The sequence below is a fragment of the Carettochelys insculpta genome, chromosome 16, assembly GCF_033958435.1.
Source record: "Carettochelys insculpta isolate YL-2023 chromosome 16, ASM3395843v1, whole genome shotgun sequence".
NCBI classification, from domain to species: Eukaryota; Metazoa; Chordata; order Testudines; family Carettochelyidae; genus Carettochelys; species Carettochelys insculpta.
The window spans coordinates 26,409,345-26,429,304 of NC_134152.1; the positions used below are offsets into that span (position 1 = coordinate 26,409,345).

General features: G+C 44.7%; 1 protein-coding gene across 1 annotated transcript; it reads left to right on the forward strand.

The window, feature by feature from the left end:
* Positions 1–1,504: 1,504 nt before the first annotated feature.
* Positions 1,505–19,653, forward strand: LOC142021862 (cytochrome P450 2W1-like). The gene is made up of 9 exons (XM_075011110.1): positions 1,505–1,702; positions 4,955–5,117; positions 6,812–6,961; positions 7,094–7,251; positions 11,631–11,801; positions 13,800–13,941; positions 15,335–15,519; positions 16,713–16,854; positions 19,463–19,653. The coding sequence occupies exons 1-9, from the start codon at positions 1,505–1,507 to the stop codon at positions 19,651–19,653; spliced, it is 1,500 nt and encodes a 499-aa protein (XP_074867211.1).
* Positions 19,654–19,960: the final 307 nt, after the last annotated feature.

Below are 19,960 nucleotides of genomic sequence, written 5' to 3' on the forward strand. Positions count from 1 at the left end.
CAGGTGTTGAGGATTAGCTATCCTGTGTCTCTTCTGGCTGTCATTCTTGGGACAATCTCAGCTAAATAGACTGCACTTTTCATGGACCGTTTCCACAAAGTCCTCCCTGCACATCACTTCCACTCTTTACTGGCTCCTTGTTAAGCTTTCTACTGACAGCAATTATTCTGGGATATAGCATGAAGGTGATTGCTGAAGGGTAAGATAACACTGTAATTAAAGCTCGAGATTTACAACCAAACTTTCAACTAGCATACACTAAGAGACTTGCAAAATTTGCTGGTACATCAATTGCCACTCGAACATGTGAATTTGTGTGGGCAAATAAGTATTTGTGCATGCAAAGCAGGAAGTCAGGTGCACAGCTACTTGCTTTGTCCACACAGCTGCATATTTACTCCTGAAAACTCTCATCTACATGTACAAAAAATGAGTTTTGCAGGCTCAGCCAGGATTGAGTGCAAAACTGATGAAAATCTGACCCATCACATCATTGCGCGCCACATTTCTGGAACAGCAGAATATGCTTTGCTAAGGATCCTGATTTTTAGCCTAGTTCCCTGCTCCTGTTGTCCAGGCCTTGCTGTGTTTCTCACTCACTCTACACAGCCAGAAATGACTCTAGAAGGTGCAAGGCAGAGCAGAAGTGTGCCCACCACTACATGCCTTTACTGGTCACCATTTGCATATGTTGAGTCTGAAACATTATAGTCAAGTGCCAGTCACTGTCTATTTAAAAGCCACATGCAACCATCACGAGTCTCAGCTCCCATGACTCTTTCTTGAAGGGTCTTGTGGTTATGACACAGATCTGGGCATCAGAAGTTTGACTCTACACTATCTGTTGATGACAGTCTGTGTCAATGACAAATCCTGATGGCCCCCCATCACCAGACATCGAAAATGGTCTGTCCACACCAGGGCACTTTTGCCCCACCTTCACCACCAGCTACACTGTTCTCAAGCCAGATGAGGATGACCCACTGCTGACAATTCAACAGACTATTGCCCTAGGATAGACATCAGCAAGGTCTATTCCTGCCTCTGCAACTTACTGTGTGATTTTGGGCAAGTTACTTCACTTTTCTGTGCTTCTCTTACTGCATCTGCAAAACAGTCATAATGGTATTTCCTATCTCACCAAGGTGTTTGGAGGGCTATATCACAGCTCATAAAGTGCTTTGAGATCCTCAGATGGATGGCGCTATAGGAATGCAGAACTCTATCCTCAGACACACATATTCCTGCACAAACACGCAGGTTTGTAACTCGAAACCTTCTTTATTTCTGGACGGACATTGCAAACTGCTTTGACCACATTCTCCAAGGTGTTTAAGGAGGGTGGAGTTTACAGTACTTATTTAGGGATTTTGCAAACCCTAATAAGACTAAAACATGTGTAGAAATCGTAAAGAACAAACATAAAACCCGCGGCAAGACTGTGAACACTGCCACGTTTTTGTTATTGGTCCTAGCCCAAAAAACAGGGTACAGCTAGAAAGAAATGGCTTTTTTAATGCCACTTATTTCTAATCCTGCATTAATTTGTCTGCTGTGTGCTCTGCTTTTATTAGGAGTGTTTTATTTTTCAACTGGCTCTAAAGGCTCAGCTTTTAAATTGCCTCCTGGTCCACCTCCTCTTCCGATCATTGGTAACCTGCATTTGCTGGATATTAGAAGGCAAGATAAATCACTATTGAAGGTAGGAAAAAAAAACCACTGTGTGCATTTTAAACCTGTCTCAAGTAAACCAGTGAGAAGACTTTGCTGTTGTTTATTAACCAGAATTAAATTTCAGAGCTGTAGAATTTGTACTGAAATTTTGTTGCAAGCTTCTTCTGGCTCCTGTTTATGTGAGGACTGTGTCATTTCTGAACAACCACTAAAAGAGGGCTCCAGGTAATGCAGATGTTTTCATGTAAACTTGATGAGGTACATGAAGTGTATAGCGGTTGGGGGATGTTAAATATGAATTTGACAGCTCCCCTACCCGAGGGCTTTTAGTGTATTAGCGAATAACTAACATGAAAAAAGGAAACCCACAGGGGAATGAAAATAAGAGGAATTCACTATAAAGGATACAACAGCAACATAAGAAAGGCTCAAATCCAGATGTTCTTATGCACTAGTTACTCCATTCTAAGGCAGGCAAATTCCCACAGAAAATGATGGGATGATAGAACAAGAGACAGAACAAGAAGATGGAGTAGCTGGAATAAATAACCTGTGAACTCTTCTGTTCAATTGTAGTTAAAACCACTGACCATTGTTTAAGAGATTAACAGGTTGGTTGGCTTGGTGTTTAAAGCTGTAACAGGATGCTGAAAAGGATCGTGTCAGACTAGGGTGAGCCAGGAACTTTGCTTTCCTTACCAAAGAGGAAAGTTTTGCTAAACTTCACTACAGCTGTCTCCTTCCTGCCCTCCCTGCTCTGCTTTGGATCTGTTTGTGCCAGGCTGCATCTATACTAGCAAGTTCTGTTGAAAGATATTTCAAAAGAAGGGGACTCTTTCGAAAACTCCCGCAGAGTGTCTACTCGCAAAAGCCGTCTTTCGGGGACGGGGGGGGAAGGAGTGTAGATGCTACGCAGGGCCCTTCCTTCGAAAGAACAGTCTTCACCTTCGATCCCTGGCCCATTGTTTTGAAAGAGTGGGGGGTTGGGAGGACACCTTCTTTTGAAAGAGCAGATTGCTCTTCTGAGCCGCTTTTTTGTGTGGGGAAGCGCTCTTTCAAAAGTTCTTTTGGAACAGATCTTCTGGAAGAGCTTCTTTTGAAAGATCTCTGTAGTGTAGATGTAGCCCCAGTGTTTAACAAACAGAGAAACAAATATTTGACAGTCCTGGTGCACAACTAGGGCTCCAAGACACTAGGATGACACAGATTAAAATGGTGATAATTGCAGGGTTCCATCCTTATGCGATATATATTACCTTATATATGATATGATATATTATTTCTAAGCATTATGCCTACTGGTTATTAACAAGGGCTATATCCTGAGTGCATTGACCTCACATGGGGAGGTTTGCAGGGCTTAGAAGGCACAGGATCCTTCCCGCAGAGGGCCCAAGTGCAATTAATGTGCTGTGGAGGGGGTTGCATCAGTGGCTGCCATCTCTATTTAGGTTGCAGACACTGAATTGTGTGTAGTGGCCACACAGCTCTGTTTCCCCCAGGTCCTTTCTCTCTTGGCTGGAAGCACTGGTCTAGTGACAATGTGTGAATGGTGGGAGTGTTTAAAGCTTTCCACCATGGTGTGATCGGGGGTAGGAGTCAGGATATGCCCAGACTCTACTTTATCCATTAATACATTGACTGGCTTGAACCTTTCACTGCCTGAAAAATGAAAGTTCTTTGCAGGGATCCCATTATCCTCCCTGAAAATCGTAAGACAGGTAGAAGTCAATGTTCCCACTGAATTTGTCCATCCATGTGCAGAATAAATTTTGTTATGTGCATCCAGGCATATGTGGATGTGCACCACCAGTAGATGCACATGCTGTCTGCGGATGGGTGGCTGTGGGACACACTGCTAATCAACTAGGAGGCACCTGAATGTCTGGTGGGTGGACACTCAAGCATTCAACTTACAGAGAACCCCGATAGTGGCTAGCAGCATATGCACATGTGCCCCCCACATCAGGAAACTCGGATTCTTACCCTAGAGCACTATGCTGTGTGCAGAGTGTCTATGAAACATGATTTGTTACCAAATACAAACAGGAATCTGCCCCCAGCATAGCCAACTCCGCAGCTGTACTTACGAAATATGAAGGTAGTTGAGGCAACATCTTGTGTTGTACCCGCTTATCATGGTGACAGAGACAAGCTTTGGAGCATTTTCAGGTCCAGGAAAAGTACTAAGAGTGTCACAAATGCATCACTAAATACAAGATTGAACTGCTGGTTTAGAATATGTAGAGAAAAGAGAACTTCGGACATGACAAAATGTCAAACATTTTCAAACAAAACTTCAAAAATGTAGATGTTTCCTTTCAAAACAAATTTCATTTGAATTTTCTTAAAGTGTATAAACTGCAACAGAATATAATACAATGTAGTAGACTATAGATCAAAAAATCAAAATAAAACTTTTGGATGAAGCCAAAACATTCTTTAAAATTTATTTTCCTTCATGGAGAATTTTGAAATGTTCAGTTTCCATTTCAAATCACAATACAAGGAGATTTAAAAACCTCAAACTCATGCATGGACTGGAATTTCTATTCTCCTCACGACTACAGCAGTACCCCTTTAAATGAGTCACAACGGCTTTTAGAGTTGCACCAACAAGTCTGTCTGTATCAGTCTTTCTCCTATTACCCCACTTTGTTTCTTAACTGATCCCAGTTTTTTAGCCCTTGGCCTGTTTGTTTTTCATTCTCTTGAGTCTCAAGCACAAAATCAGACTATAAGCTTCCCACACACCTGAGGATATTGTGTCACAGAGCTTAAAACATCCAGCTAAGAGTCTATACCAGACTCTCCTTTCAATGACTAATTCATCTAGTTGTCTCAGAACTTTTTCCCCTTTCTAGCTGGCCAATATTGTTCCTGAACCAAAAATAGACATTGATGACTTCCTAGATTCTCATTGGCTAAATTAAGATAAATGCAAAGCATTAATGAAGTGTGTAAACGCTGGGGATTTAAATGAGATTTATGAATATGTCCTTTTTAACATTCAACCCTGTGTAAAGTTATGAATTTGTTTAAAATACAAGGGACAGATTTCTTGGTCCAAATGCCATTGAGTTAGAGAATGGGGTGTGGTTTCCCCACACAGAAGAGTACAGTGTTCCTCTTAGACTAACTGTCCTCTCCACAGGAAGAGGTTAGTGCTAGTCAGCTTAGTGCTCTGTACAAATACACCAGCACAAGCCTCAGCTATTAAGAAGAAAGGAGAGGTGTTTACTCCCCATTTGCTGACACCAAAACCCTGTTTCTCTTTCAGCTGGCAGAAAAATATGGGCCAGTGTTCACCCTCCACTTTGGGTTCCAGAAGGCTGTGGTACTGACTGGATATGAAGCTGTGAAGGAGGCGCTAGTGAACTTCACAGATGAATTTGTAGACCGCCCGCCCATCCCAATCTTTGAACAGATCCAGCATGGAAATGGTACTAATCGTCAGAGACATGGGCTCAGGCTCGGACTAACTCTTCTCCTACTGCCATCACTGCCTCAGCCGCTTTGGACATTCTGCCCCAAGTCTGTATTTTAGCCACACAGACCCGCAAGCCGCTCTTCCGGTTTACTTAGAATGGCTTGCGGGCTGTTGTCACTAGTGGTAATTACTTTGGCAAACAGCTCTGTGACCAGTTCATGTGCAAACGTTTAACGATGAGGGTAGAACTTTAAAGGCACAAAGGCATGCAGCTAATTCCCAGAGGCAGCCAATGTGAGTTAGGTGCCTCACGGTCACTCATGCATTTTACCTGAGGTATCAGTTTGTGAGGCTGCTTCTACACATGCCACCTCTGGTCAGAGGTGGCATGGTAACGAGGCAATTTGAAGCAGGCTAATGGGTTAAACCCAGAAAGAGTGGGTTCTCTGTTGGCAAGCAGCCAGGTGAATCTATGTGAAGAGAGAGGGGGATTTTTGAACTGAATCAGTTAGGAGGGGTCTTTCTTCTGTGTGGCCGGAGGAGAGACACACAGATGGATTAAGCCAGAACCGGCTTAAGGAATTCAGTAAATATCCAGGCCTCAGGGAGATCTGGGCATACAGATATGTAAATAGAAAGGAAAGGTTTAGTCAGACATGATTGGGTTATTTTTTATTTTGTGTTTGGTGCAGGACTTCTCAGGCTGGCTGTTGTACCCTTGTACACTATACCTTTTAAATTAAATCTCAGGGAAGTAATTTTCTGTGCTTTAATCTACTGTTTTTTAGTTGCTCTGTAACACCTAGCAACCAAGTATGCTTTATCACATATACCTTTTATTTTGTTAGTAAATCACTTTTTTTTTAAGGCAATGATTTGATTCCTGTGTCCTAGAGAAGGGTCTGTGTATATGCGTGCCTAAAACTGAAAGGTCAGCTATCAGATTGCAGCTTAATTTCTTCCTCTTTTTTAAAGGCTCTCTCTCCAGGAAGGGTTCAGAGCTTGGGGTTGCCCCCCCAGGGAGACATCTCAAGGGTGTCTTCCTGGGTTTTAAAGAGTGGTTTTCTCACTTGGGTGGTGGCTCAGGAAACCTGTGACCTTGGGAAGCTTTTGAGTAGAAGCCTATAGAGGCAAGGTATTTTTCAGGTCTCTTGCAGGCTCCCACCTTCTGCACTTGGAGTCTCGGGGGGGACCAGCCTAGACACTCATATTAAATAACCATCTTGTTGGTAGCTTCAGCAGAGATACCAAGGAGTGAACAAGGGCTCCGAGGTTGTGTTATTCCCCTGACCACTACAAGTCAAGCCAGATTTGAGGCACATCTGGAAGCTTTTGCCTCTGCTACCCTGCGGCACCTGTTGAATGGACCAATAGACTAATTACGTCTTCAGGACTGTTAATCTGGCACATTACATCAGCACTCAAGTCCCACCAAAATATATTTAAAAAGAGAGTGATCTGAATGCCTTGCAGCCCCCCACATGAGTGTGGTGGCAAAGACTGAACTGGGAGGAAAACTATTTCCATGAAGTAAAAGATGATCGGACTGGTGGACAGAGCTAAGACATAGAAATAAAAGGTAGATGGGACAGCCAGGAGAAATGAAGGGAGAGAAACTGCAAAGATGTTCTCAAATTCTGAGAAGCAAAGTAGATCCCATTGAATTTAATATTCTCAGCAATTGCATATGCCTCACATATATCACAGGTGTGTTCTTTTCCAATGGAGAGCTGTGGAGAACAACACGAAGATTCACCGTGTCTAGCATGCGCAACCTTGGAATGGGGAAAAAGCTGATAGAGGAAAGAATTCTTGAAGAACTTCATCTACTCGTTGAGACAATCAAATCTTTCAGAGGTGAGCTGGGGAACACAAAGGTTAAATACTGCTTTGCTCCTACTTTCTAAGCACTGTGGTAAACACAAGACAGGGTCACAGGAGGCTATTACACACCAGTTGCTTTTCTGCTTTGGTTTGTTTGTGTTACAGGTGAGGCATTTAGCCTCAAGGTGTTTAACGCTGCTCCAACCAATATCACCTTTCTTATGCTGTTTGGGGAGCGGTTTGACTACAAAGACCCAACCTTTGTCACCCTGTTAAGACTCATAGATGAAGTTATGGTTCTTCTTGGATCTCCATTTTTGCATGTAAGTAACTTCTTCCAGTGTGTTTTGAGTCATACAGGCTGCACGATTGAGTACAGCAGATCTCAAGCTCTAAGAACTAGCCCGTCCCAACCAAAACACAATAATAGAATCATAGAACACTAGGACCGGAAGAGGCCTCGAGAGGCCATCGAGTCAGTCCCCTGCCCCGACAGCAGGACCGACCACTATCTACACCATCCCTGATAGACATCTATCTAATCTGTTCTTAAATATCTCCAGCGAGGGAGATTCCACAACCTCCCTTGGCAACTTATTCCAGTACTTGACCACCCTGACAGTTAGGAACTTTTTCCTAATGTCCAACCTAAACTTCCCTTGCTGCAGCTTAAGTCCATTGCCTCTTGTTCTCTCCTCAGAGGCCAAGAAGAACAAGTTTTCTCCCTCCTCCTTATGACACCCTTTAAGATATCTGAAAACCGCTATCATGTCCCCCCTCAATCTTCTCTTTTCCAAGCTAAACAAGCCCAATTCTTTCAGCCTTTCTTCATAAGTCATGTTCTCCAGACCTTTTATCATTCTAGTTGCTCTTCTCTGGACCTTCTCTAATTTCTCCACATCTTTCTTGAATTGGGGTGCTCAGAACTGGACACAATATTCCAGCTGAGGCCTAACCAGCGCAGAGTAGAGCAGTAGAATGATTTCTCGTGTCTTGTTCACAGCACACCTGCTAATGCATCCCAGAATCATGTTTGCTTTTTTTGCAACAGCATCACACTGTTGACTCATATTTAACTTGTGATCTACTAGAACCCCTAGATCCCTTTCTGCTGTACTCCTTCCTAGACAGTCTTTTCCCATTCTGTATGCGTGAAACAGATTATTCCTTCCTAAGTGCAGCACCTTACATTTATCTTTATTCAACTTCATCCTGTTTACTTCAGACCATTTCTCCAATTTATCTAGATCATTCTGAATTATGACCCTATCCTCCAAGGTAGTTGGAACCCCTCCCAGCTTGGTATCATCTGCAAACATAATAAGCGTACTTTCTATGCCAATATCCAAATCATTAATGAAGATATTGAACAGAACTGGTCCCAAAACAGACCCCTGCGGAACCCCACTTGTTATGCTTTTCCAGCTGGATTGAGCACCATTAACTACTCCTCTCTGGGTACGATTAGCCAGCCAGTTATGCACCCACCTTATTGCAGCCCCATTTAAGTTGGACTTGCCTAGTTTGTCGATAAGAATATTATGCGAGACTGTATCAAATGCTTTACTAAAGTCTAGGTATACCACATCCACTGCTTCTCCCTTATCTACGAGCCTCATTATCATGTCAAAAAAAGCTATCAGGTTGGTTTGACATGATTTGTTTTTTACAAAACCATACTATGGATGCTGCTTTCATAATTGTAATCAAAATAGTTAAAATGGAGTCTGACCCTCATATCGTACATGAAACTAAGCTGTATACTGTATACTGTGTAACTGCAACCTGCCCGCCACCATTTACAAGTTACTGGTCTAACACACTGAGAAAAGCCTGTCAGTTAGGAATAACCCTGTTGTCCAGAGTTGGTTTCACTTTGAGAAAGCACATGAAGCAGCAGTGCACATTTCTACTAGGGATGTTAAGAGTTAACTGGTACATCTCACTGTACATGGATGAGGCTTACTTGGTTATGGTTAACCAGCGGGGACCGACCAGAGCATCTCCTCCCCCACCAACTGGCTAAACTTAATGGTTAATGGGTTAACTAACTAAACAAGACTTTACATCCCTAGTTTCCACAACTCTTCAGCCAATGTGCTTCAACCATGACATGGGAGGTAACACTTCTAGGCCCAGGAAGGGAGTTCAGGCTCTGTCCCCTCCAGGTTTAAAGGCTGAGATTGTCAGTAAGTACGGGGAAATAGCATCAGCTGTATTTGTGAATTTTTAACATGTTCTTACGATTGAAGTGCCAAGCGCATTGTGTGTGATGCCCATTTTCTACAGCTATTAGTGGCCTGCCCTGAATTACACTTACTAAACAAAGGTTGTCTGCATGGCAGCTGTAACAAGAGAAACTTGTCTGGGGGGAGAAAATCTACCATTTTGTTTACAGATCCCTAGACAGTGTCACAAATATAATGCTCTTGAGTGTTGTAATTTGCATTTGGATTATTAAATCAACCTGGGGGTGGGGGGATCACATTTTACCACACAATTCTCTCTGTTGGTCATGTGAGGATGCCCACATGCAGGGTTTAGTCAGGTCAGTTTATGGCATGTATCACACTAGGCAGCTATATGTAGACATACCCTTATCAACCAAGTGGTGATAGCCTCTATCATGCACAGACTAGTCTCACTGAGGCTGTGTCTACACTTGCATTCCTCTTTTGAAAGAGGCATGCAAATGAGGGAAATTGAAAATGCAAATGAGATGCAGATGTGCATATCTGGCACCTCATTTGAATGTTCTTTTAAAAGAGCTTCTTTTGGAAGAAGAAAAGCAGTGTAGACGTGGCTCTTTCGAAAGTAAACCCCATCTTTGAAAGAACCCTTCTTCCTTTTTTTATTTGCATTTTTGATTTCCCTCATTTGCATGCCTCTTTCAAAAGAGGAATGCAAGTGTAGACGTAGCCTGAGAGTTGCTGACTGGGGTGCGTCAGGGATGAGAATCATGCTATAAGAATTTTAGCTCTGTACTAAATGTTGGGTCCACTTCCCCAAATTTGAGACCATGTCGTTTTAAATTTAGTCTGTTTGCTCTTAAATGTCATTTCATTGTGCACAAGAGCACAACCTTTGCCTGCCTTGTGTATGTCCTAATCAGAGTTCATATTCAGAGACGATATCTGTGTTTAACATGCTTCAGATGAGTCAGCAATGTACTGAATTGTGTACCGAGCCCAACTGAAACCAAAGGGCTAGAGTGTGTGACACAAAGCGAACGTAACATGTGCAGAGGAAAATTTCCTTTGTTCAAGGGAATGCCCAGCTGGCATAGCCCACTCCTGCCCCAGCCTGCCACTCACCCAGCTTTGGGAATAAGGGGCATGTTGAGGAGAGGGTTTCAGTGGAGCAGCTCACTCTCACATAAGGTTCCCAAAGGACCCTACACCAGTGGTATAACTGGTCCCTTTCAGCTTCATCCTTGTGCTAAGACCTGGTGCCTCAGAATCAGAGACCCCCAATTGGCTTTATCCATGTACCTTAGCAGAGCCTAGAGGCTGTAGAGAACCTGCCCCACTGGGACCACTCAAAGAATCATAGAATCATAGAACACTAGGACTGGAAGGTGCCTCGAGAGGCCATCGAGTCCAGTCCCCTGCCCCGACAGCAGGACCGACCACTATCTACACCATCCCTGATAGACATCTATCTAATCTGTTCTTAAATATCTCCAGCGAGGGAGATTCCACAACCTCCCTTGGCAACTTATTCCAGTACTTGACCACCCTGACAGTTAGGAACTTTTTCCTAACGTCCAACCTAAACTTCCCTTGCTGCAGCTTAAGTCCATTGCCTCTTGTTCTCTCCTCAGAGGCCAAGAAGAACAAGTTTTCTCCCTCCTCCTTATGACACCCTTTAAGATATCTGAAAACCGCTATCATGTCCCCCCCCTCAATCTTCCCTTTTCCAAGCTAAACAAGCCCAATTCTTTCAGCCTTTCTTCATAAGTCATGTTCTCCAGACCTTTTATCATTCTAGTTGCTCTTCTCTGGACCTTCTCTAATTTCTCCACATCTTTCTTGAATTGGGGTGCCCAGAACTGGATACAATATTCCAGCTGAGGCCTAACCAGTGCAGAGTAGAGCGGAAGAATGATTTCTCGTGTCTTGTTCACAACACACCTGCTAATGCATTTAATGCATGAATTTATAGTTGGCCCCGCCCCATGCTTAAGAAGTTTGCTGGATCAGGACCTAAAAGTTAAGGCCCAGACCTGCATTAGAATGTGCTAGGTTCACCCATGTGGTGTCCCAGTGACATCAGGGCTGACAGAATTGCTGGGCCCCTGGGCAAGGTGGGGGAGCTGACTAGGTGTTCCTGGAAGGGACATTGCCTCAGATTGAAGGGTTGTGGCCTTGAGAAGAAACGGTGGGGCTGGGGCAGCCAGGCCTCAGTGCCTCCCAGAGTGCACTGTGCAGCAGACCACCCACACCCAGCCTGTGATCAAGTGCCAATTTAAAGAGCCCAGGACTCCAGCTGCCGCTGCTCCTGCAGTAGTGGCAATGGTGCCTGGGAGCCTCTGCCTTTTTGAACCACTGTACCCCGGGGCAACTGTTCTCTTTGTCCCCACACTCACCCAGTGGGCCTTGTTTTAGACCTTTAATGACAGACCATCCCAGCACTCTGGTACATGGGGCTTTCTGTATCTTGGCAGCTGGGGTTTAATGCATCTATTATTTTTTCTTACCAGTTTTTTAACTTCTACCCATTCCTGGGATTATTTCTCAAACCCCACAAGATTTTACTTAAAAAAATAGAAGACGTGCGCATCATTTTAAGGAACTACATCCAGATCAGCAGACAAGACATCAACGAGAATTCACTGAGCTACATTGATGCTTTAGTGTTCAAGCAACATGAGGTATATGACTGAGCCCATCCCTTACAAATTATGCTGATGTGTTCAAAACAAACGTACTTCACTAGAGCCTGATGATCTCTGCTATAACTGAAGTCAACGCAGTTATTCAGATGTTATTGAACTTGAACTCCGCTCTCTTACTTTTGCCATGTTTCTAAGGACGGTTTTACCAAAACCAATGTGAAAACAGACTTCACCACATGTTCAAAATATCACCTCACTTGAAAATCTCTGATCAACTGTTTGTTCCGACAGCAAACTCAATGGGGATTCATAAAGGATTAATCCAATTCTCAGGCATAACTAAGAAACCAATCACTGAGCTCAGACTAGATCTACACAGCAAAGCTAATCTGAGAAAACAGCCGTTATTTTGAAAAACGTTCCTAGTGGCTACACCACACAACCACTATTTAGAAATAATTTCAAAATAGAGGTTGGCTTATTTCAAAATAGATAAACCTCATTCCACGAGGAATAGTACTTATTTCAAACTAAGTACTATTTTGAAATAGGGACAGTGTACACAGGGAATAGAGCCTATTTTGGAATAAGCCATAGTGTGTCTAATGGCTCTGTTTCGAAATAAGCTCTATTGTATGTAGATGCTCTATTTTGAAATAGCGGAGAATGATTTCAAAATGTACTGTGTGGCTGTGTCTACACCTGCCTTCCTCTTCTGAAAGAGAAATGCAAATGAAGGAAATCAGAAATGCAAATGAAGTGCAGATTTACATATCCAGTGCTTCATTTGCATATTCTTCCTAGAGATCATCTTTCAAAAGAAGAATATGCAAATGAGGCATCAGATATGTAAATCTGCACCTCATTTGCATTTTCAATGTCCCTCATTTGCATGCCTCTTTCGAAAGAGGAATGCAAATATAGACAAAGCCTGTGTGTAGCAGCACTATTTTGAAGTAAGCTATTCCAGAAAATCTCTTCTGGAATAGCTTATTTTGAAATAACACTGCTGTGTAGCCATATCTTCATTGTTGTAAAAGGAATAATACACTCAAAGGAAATCAGGGCTTGCCTATACTTATGGCGGGGTCAATACACTGGCAGTTGATCTTTCTGCATTCGATTTAATGCTCCTAATAGTGGTGCGCTAGATTGAATGCTCCGGGCATTACCATCGATCCTGGTACTCCTCAGGATAAGGGAAGTTGATGGGGGAGTTTCTCCCATTGACCTCCTGCTGTGGAGATGGTGCAGAAAATCGATGCAAGGTACATCGACTCCAGCTACACACTTCATATAGCTGGAGTTGCGTATCTGGCATAGATTTTGTTTCCTAGGATAAACCTGCCCTCGGTTGTTATAACACAACTACCTGTCCTGGTCCCAGATTATTCCTTGCCTCTGCCCACTATGACTTCTAAGACAGATTGATCTCATTGTAATATTAAAATAAAAAATATTTCAGCTGTTTCCTCCTTCAAACAGAGCTGGGCCAGGCATGCACACTGCACTTCCTAGCCGTTCATAGGGAGCTGTGTTCAAAGGATCCCTATGCTCCAGCAATCTGGCAGTGGAGAACATTCACAAAAAGTCTTTGCACATATTCCAAAATGGGAAGTACCTCCTGGGGGTTCAAAATCATTGAACTCAAATCTCCAGCTGCACACAGAAGGGAACAGTTATTTCCAACCCCTGCAAAATAAACATCAGGGCTGAGGCTATGCCTACCATCCAAAGCAGAGCTCAGTCCTGCTTCAGAGTAGAATGGACCCTGAACCAATCACTTGCATCAAAACACCTCTGGCTTCCGGAGAAACTCTGTTCCCTGTTCAGAGCTGCACCACATGGCTCAGACCCCACTCTGCCCCTCACTCTGATCTCCTCTGCTGGCTTCCCATCAACTTCCAAACCTAGGAGAATGCCTGAAAATGCAATGGGCATGGTAGTGCTTCCCGAGCTACTCAACTGTTAGTAATTTTGCCTCACAAAGAGCACGAACACTTTCAACACTAACTTAAACTTGTGTGTTTCAAGGAGACCCACAAGAAAGGCAGCCTGTTTCATGATGAAAACATAATAGCATCTGTACTAGACCTGGTCATGGCTGGAACGGAGACAACTGCCACAACACTGCAATGGTCCATCCTCCTGATGATGAAATATCCAGAGATCCAAAGTGAGCCACTCTATGGTTTCCCTCTTTGTCCGTGTCTTGTTTTAATAAGAAAATCAGGGGTAGTGTCTGAGGTGTAGATGCCAATGGCTGCTTTCACCACAAAGGCTGCGCCCCAGCTCTTAATTATTACTTATTAGAAGACTTATGCTGTGTTACTCAGGTCCTTAACTCAGATACATTTCTGTGTTTCTTCATTTAAATCATTGCTGTGGGGTGGGGTTGGGGAGGAAGGGTTCAGTGTGCAGGCTGCCCTGCGGAGAGAAGACAACCCCAGCCCACTCTCACTGCAGCAGCTAGCGGCCAGGTGAGAAGCCCTTGTCCATGGCCTTTGCAGCTGAAGCAGACACAGATGGGGAAGGGGTGCATGTCCCAGGGCTGAGACAAACTTTCTGAAATATATAGTAGATAGCTGTCCCTTTCTCCTCCCCTGCTGATCCAATGGGGTTATAGTTGTCCTGGTCCCCATATCTGGCCCCTTGCTGCCCCCCTGTGGTTATTCTGTAGTATAACTGTCCCTCCTACCAGACCCCTCCCTTTCCATTTTATGAGAAACAATCAAATTCTAGGCACATCCCACTGTCCTGGCACAACTGCACACTTACTTTGCTTTAAGTTATGATAGGAGGAAGCTGAATACCTAATGTGATGGTCCTAGCTCTTACTGTTTGGAAGGAGTTCTTGAACAAATGGCCTCACAAACAGATGGATGGCTGGACACACAAAGTTTCTAAAATATAAACTGAACTGACTTGATTTCTCCTCTTGAGGTTCACAACTCCACATTAACTGCTGATAATGGGCCACACCCACCCTAATTGAACAGACCTTGTCAACTCTGGCCCTCCCCTTGACTGAGACTCCCTCTTTAAATCCTTCTCTGAAACCGCCCCCCAACTCAAGCATCGGACGAAGAGGGTCTTTGCCCACGAAAGCTTATGCTCCAAAATATCTGTTAGTCTATAAGGTGCCACAGGACTTCTTGCTGTTTTTTAAAACATATAGTAGAATGTCTCCATTGTGGTAGCCCATTAGAGCCCCAGTCATGGAGCAGGATCTCAGTGTGTTTATCACTGGATGAGCACAAAACAAAACAATTGTTCTTGTCCCAAAAAGTTTGCTGTTTAAGTTGATTAAGGCTGGTTTGTGTCCTCCAAAACTGATTTTTTCTATATCCTGGAGGGAGCAGCATAGAGAAAGGCTCTGCAGGTAGAAGGATACAAAACAAAATGCACACACATACCTGAAAGCCAGAGAGATTTGAGGTCACTGACGTGAAGAAGCCAGTTTGGAGGGAGGCAGGTGGTTGCAAAACTTGTTTGTTCTTGCCAAAGCAAATTCAAAAGTGGGGAGCAAGTCCTGATGGGTTGCGTTTATGTTGGCATCTACTTTTTAGAAAAGGTACAAGATGAGATTAGGTCCGTTGTCCAGTCAGGAAGCTGGGCCACGTATGAAGACCGGAAAAACATGCCATTTACAAATGCAGTGATCCATGAAGTGCAGCGATTCATTACCCTACTGCCACACGTCCCACGCTGCACATCTGTTGACACACGTTTCAGAGGCTACTTCCTCCCCAAGGTACGTATCAGTTTTTAAAATGGCCACTGCTATGTTCTGCCCTGTGCCAACAGCAATGAATGGTGCTTAAATGTTAAAGGCCAGATTCTGCCATCCTCTTGTGATTTGTTCTGCACTCCCAGAGTAGCTCTGTTTGACTCAGTGGGGCTATGTGCAGCGTGAGATTGCTCTGGAAGGTTGTCATGCAGGATATTACTGCATGTGGTTAAACGCTGGAATACATTGCCTAGGGAGGTTGTGAAATCTCCATCATCGGAGCTAGTTAAGAGCAGGTGAGATAAACATCTATCAGGGATGATGCCTGGTCCTTCCATGAGTTCATGACCTCTTGGGATCCCTTCCAGTTCTACAATTCTCTGAGTCTATGTTTACAGTTTCCAGGGATTTAGCCACAGTCTAACTGAAACACTCTATACTGCCTCGAAAATCTCAGCCTGTATCATGTTCAGTGTTCTGAATGTAAGGCTTGAATCACCTCTGCAGTGCAGCTGGTAGAACCTGGAATGAAAATTGGAATGTGGTACAGCCAACAGGTAAAATCCAGATTCCAGTGAAGTCAATAGCAAGATTCATGCTTACTTCAGTAAAAACCTAGATTTGGGTCACAGGAAGAAGCAAAAGCTTAAACAGCCAAGTGGAGACTGACAAAGACCAGATCAGTGGAATTCAATAACCTTTCAGGCCCAAAGTCTGCAGTTCTTCCTTGTGTAGTACCCAGAGGCACCGAGACCTCATCTGGGGTGAGTGAAGTCTGGGCTCTACAGCATCAGCCAAAAACCAGCTGGCCTTTAGCTCACATGGTAGAGTGCAGGGCTTTAGACCCTATGCTCAAAGGTTCTATTCCTGGGGCCAGCAACCCAGGTCTGTTGGCATTACACTTGCCTCGGTACTTACACAAATATAATGTCTTTGCCCATATGAGTACAGCATCCCAGCTTATGCTGAACATTGTTGTTATGGTTTATCTTTGCTAGTGTGTTAGCATGCAGGAGCCCCAGTCAAGGGCCAGGATCCTCTCACACCAGACACTGAACAAAAGGACACTCCTTGCCCGAAGAGCACTGAACGAAGTGCCACTAAAAGAACCCCTCATGATCAGCACGTCAGGGCAATCAGAGGTTTCATTTTGCTTTTGGATGTATAGGGGTTTGGAGAACCAAACATGTGAGATTGTGCCTCATGTTGTATTCCAGGGAATAACCGTGATTCCCTCGCTCACCTCGGTGCTGCTGGATAAAACGCAGTGGGAGACACCGAATGAGTTTAACCCCAACCACTTTCTTGATGCTGATGGGAAGTTTGTAAAGAAAGATGCTTTCCTGCCGTTCTCCACAGGTAATTAAGGGCCCTATCCTGAAAGGAGCTGACAGTTCTCAGGCTTTGGCAGGATTGGGAAGTTTTGTATTAGGAAACAGGGAATTGATCAGAAGAGCTGTAGTTCCATGTGTCAAAAAGAACCAAGCAAAGCTAATACCCAGCCAAGCAGAGCCAGTGAACCCGCTTAGAGACCTGACTTATCTCAGCACATGAGCCTCTCCTCTAAAAATATGGATCAGTTCTTAATTGATACAAAGGTACACAATGGAAAAGAAGGGTATTGGCTACAAAAGAACAAGAAAAGGATCCCAAAAGGTGCCAAGGAGAGGCCAGCCAAAACAAACAGGACTTGAATGGTCCCCAAATCCAGATGCACAAAGCTGCCCCATGGGTTTACTGTGTGAGCTTGACACCACTGAAACTTTTGTGGATTTCAACTTCTTCAGCTGCAAAAATCACAAGGGGTAGATGGGACGTTAATTGAAAGATCCCAGTAGAGAGACATGGAAGATACTAACTCTCTTCCACTCTAAATAGATAGGCGTGCGCGCATGCGCGCACGCGCACACACACACACACACACACACACACACACACACACACACAGAGAGAGAGAGAGAGAGAGAGCGCCAAGGTGGAATAAAACAAACACTTCCCAAGAATTCCAATTATGTTTTGACGGAAAAGAAACATTACAAGCTGTCAGAAATTCCCTGTAAAATTCCAACCTAATTCCTCTTCAGTGAAGAGGTGCCCTCTGCTGTGGCACAGCAATAAGTGTTTCCAAATGCAGTTACATTTCCAAGACTGCCTGCTCACTGGCCTGCACGAGCTGTTACCCAGCAGAGTACATTACAAGTGGGCCCAGCTGGAAAGAGTAGCCTTATTATGAGCTTTACAAATCCCAGCCCAGCAGGAATCCTGAAGCATCATCCAGGGAGATTTCCTGCAGAGTCCCACAAATCCTGCCTTGTAACCTGACGCTTTACAGCTGTTTCTGTTAGCAGTGGATCAGAGCTAAGGATCAGGAGTCCAGCTGTGATTCTGGACTCTGCTCTCCAGAGCAGGATTTGATGCGGCAGCACTGCAACAGCTGTGAGTTTGTGTTTCATGCTGCAATCACCAGCAATGAGTCTGGAGGTCAGAAGCCACAGTCTCACTTTGCTCTGATGTCGTCTCTCAGATACACTCATTCCCTGGGGCAGGGGAGCCAGCTAACACAGAAGCAATCTTATGGGAGCAGCAGGGCCATCAGCTACTGCGGGCCCCAGGGCAAGGTGGAAGGGGGAGGGGCGGGACCAAGGGCGGGACCTATAGCAGTCTTCCAACATTCCTCCTCCATGGAAGGGAACATTTCTCCAGCAGGTTGACTTTGAGAGAAAGGGGCTACCGGAAAGTGCTCAGGACACTGGAGTGTTGGGGTAAGCCTGTGGAGGATGTTGTATCTGTAGATCTCACCTGAGATTCAAAGGCCCATCATGTTGGGTGCTGTACAAATGGACAGCAAGAGGTAGTCCCTGCCCTGTAGCATTCCCAAGCTAAACAGCCAAGACAACCACAGCCTGAGGGGGAAAGAGGTGCTCAGAGAAGGGAAGTGACATATCCAGGGCAAGCCCACCAGCATGGGGGGAGCTGGGAAGGGGATGGTTGTCCCAGGGCTCAGTGATTCAAAAGGGGCTGGGGCTCCAGCCACCACCACTTCTGCAGCAGTGTCAGTGACCAGAACCCTGGGCCCTTTAAATAGTCGCTGGAGCACCACCATGGCGTGTGCTGGTCAGCTGTGAGGGCTGCCAGCGGGAGGGAGGGAGCTCCACCCCTTCTGCCTGAGGCTACGCTCCTTTCAGGACCACTGAACCACCACTTCCCATCACCTTGCCTGGGGCTCTGGTAAGGGCGTTGACGCCACCGACCCAGGGTCACCCCAAAATTCAGTGGCTGAATTCAGATCTCTAGTTATGTCCCAGTCACTACACCACTTAGCCTGGCAGGGTGCATAAAAAATCCGTGCATGACATAGCCAAAGGGTGCGTTGCCAGGCTATCACCTCTTTCCTATATAAATGCGTCTAACAAAGAAATCAGCATGCATACTCTGGCTGCATGAGTTACTGGCACAATCAGCTGGCTACAAGGCAGATTATTTGGCTGTAGCTGTATATCAGCTCAATAAGGTACTATAATACACAGGGAGTCCCATTACTAAAGGTTCATCCTCTGTAATCCGGCACCCTCAGGACCTGACTGGTGCTGGACAAGATAATTTGCTGGACTATGGAAGGTTAATGTTGTCTAGCAGCATTGCCAATGCTTACTGTTGCTTACTGGGCTCTTAGAAGACTTTAAAGGGTAAATTACAGCTAAATAACAACACACAAAACTGAGAGCCAGGACTGGTGGCTGGAAACAAATTTTATGGGACCGTGGGAAACTTGGCCACACTCCAGGTAAGTGGACATCCGGCTAACTAAAATCATGCCAGATTAGGGATGTTGCGGGGTGAGTGTGCTCCGGATTAGAGAGGTTCAACCTGTAGTCCTAATAGATTGACTTTTGACGGTAACATTAACATATGTTGCCAAGGTATCTATGTCTCTGACAATGAAATTGAATTATTTTTGACACTGCAGGGCGCAGGAATTGCATTGGAGAAAGCCTGGCCAAGATGGAGCTGTTCCTATTCTTTGTAGGGTTGCTGCAGACGTTTACTTTCCGACCCCCGCCAGGGATCACGGAGTCCGACCTGGACCTTGCCGTTCCTCAGACTACATTCACTTTAAGACCACAGCCTCAGTTGGCCTGTGCTGTTCTATGTGACTAAGCCAGGCAGGGTTAGGGAATCTATTCCTGTCAACTGACTTTGAGTGCCCTGGAAGGTTCTAGTGGGCACAACAAAGAGAAGGCAGAACTTTGGAGAGAGGGTCAGTCTGTTTCAGAGGAGATCGGTATTACATTATATGCACTGCAGTCGCTTCACTTCTGCTACTCATAGACCTTAAGGCCAGAGGGGACCATCATGACTGCCTAGTCCAGGGGACAGCAACCTTTCCGAGGCAGAATGCCAAAATTTGACCTTTTGACCTCTATGTACGGTCCAAGTTGTGGTGATACGTTTTAAAGCCACTAAT

Coding starts and splice junctions, on each gene's coding strand:
- LOC142021862 (XM_075011110.1), top strand. CDS start 1,505: ATGGCTTTTTTAATGCCACTTATTTCTAATCCTGCATTAATTTGTCTG. Junction 6,962..7,093: donor GACAATCAAATCTTTCAGAG/GTGAGCTGGGGA, acceptor TTTGTGTTACAG/GTGAGGCATTTAGCCTCAAG. Junction 11,802..13,799: donor TAGTGTTCAAGCAACATGAG/GTATATGACTGA, acceptor GTGTGTTTCAAG/GAGACCCACAAGAAAGGCAG.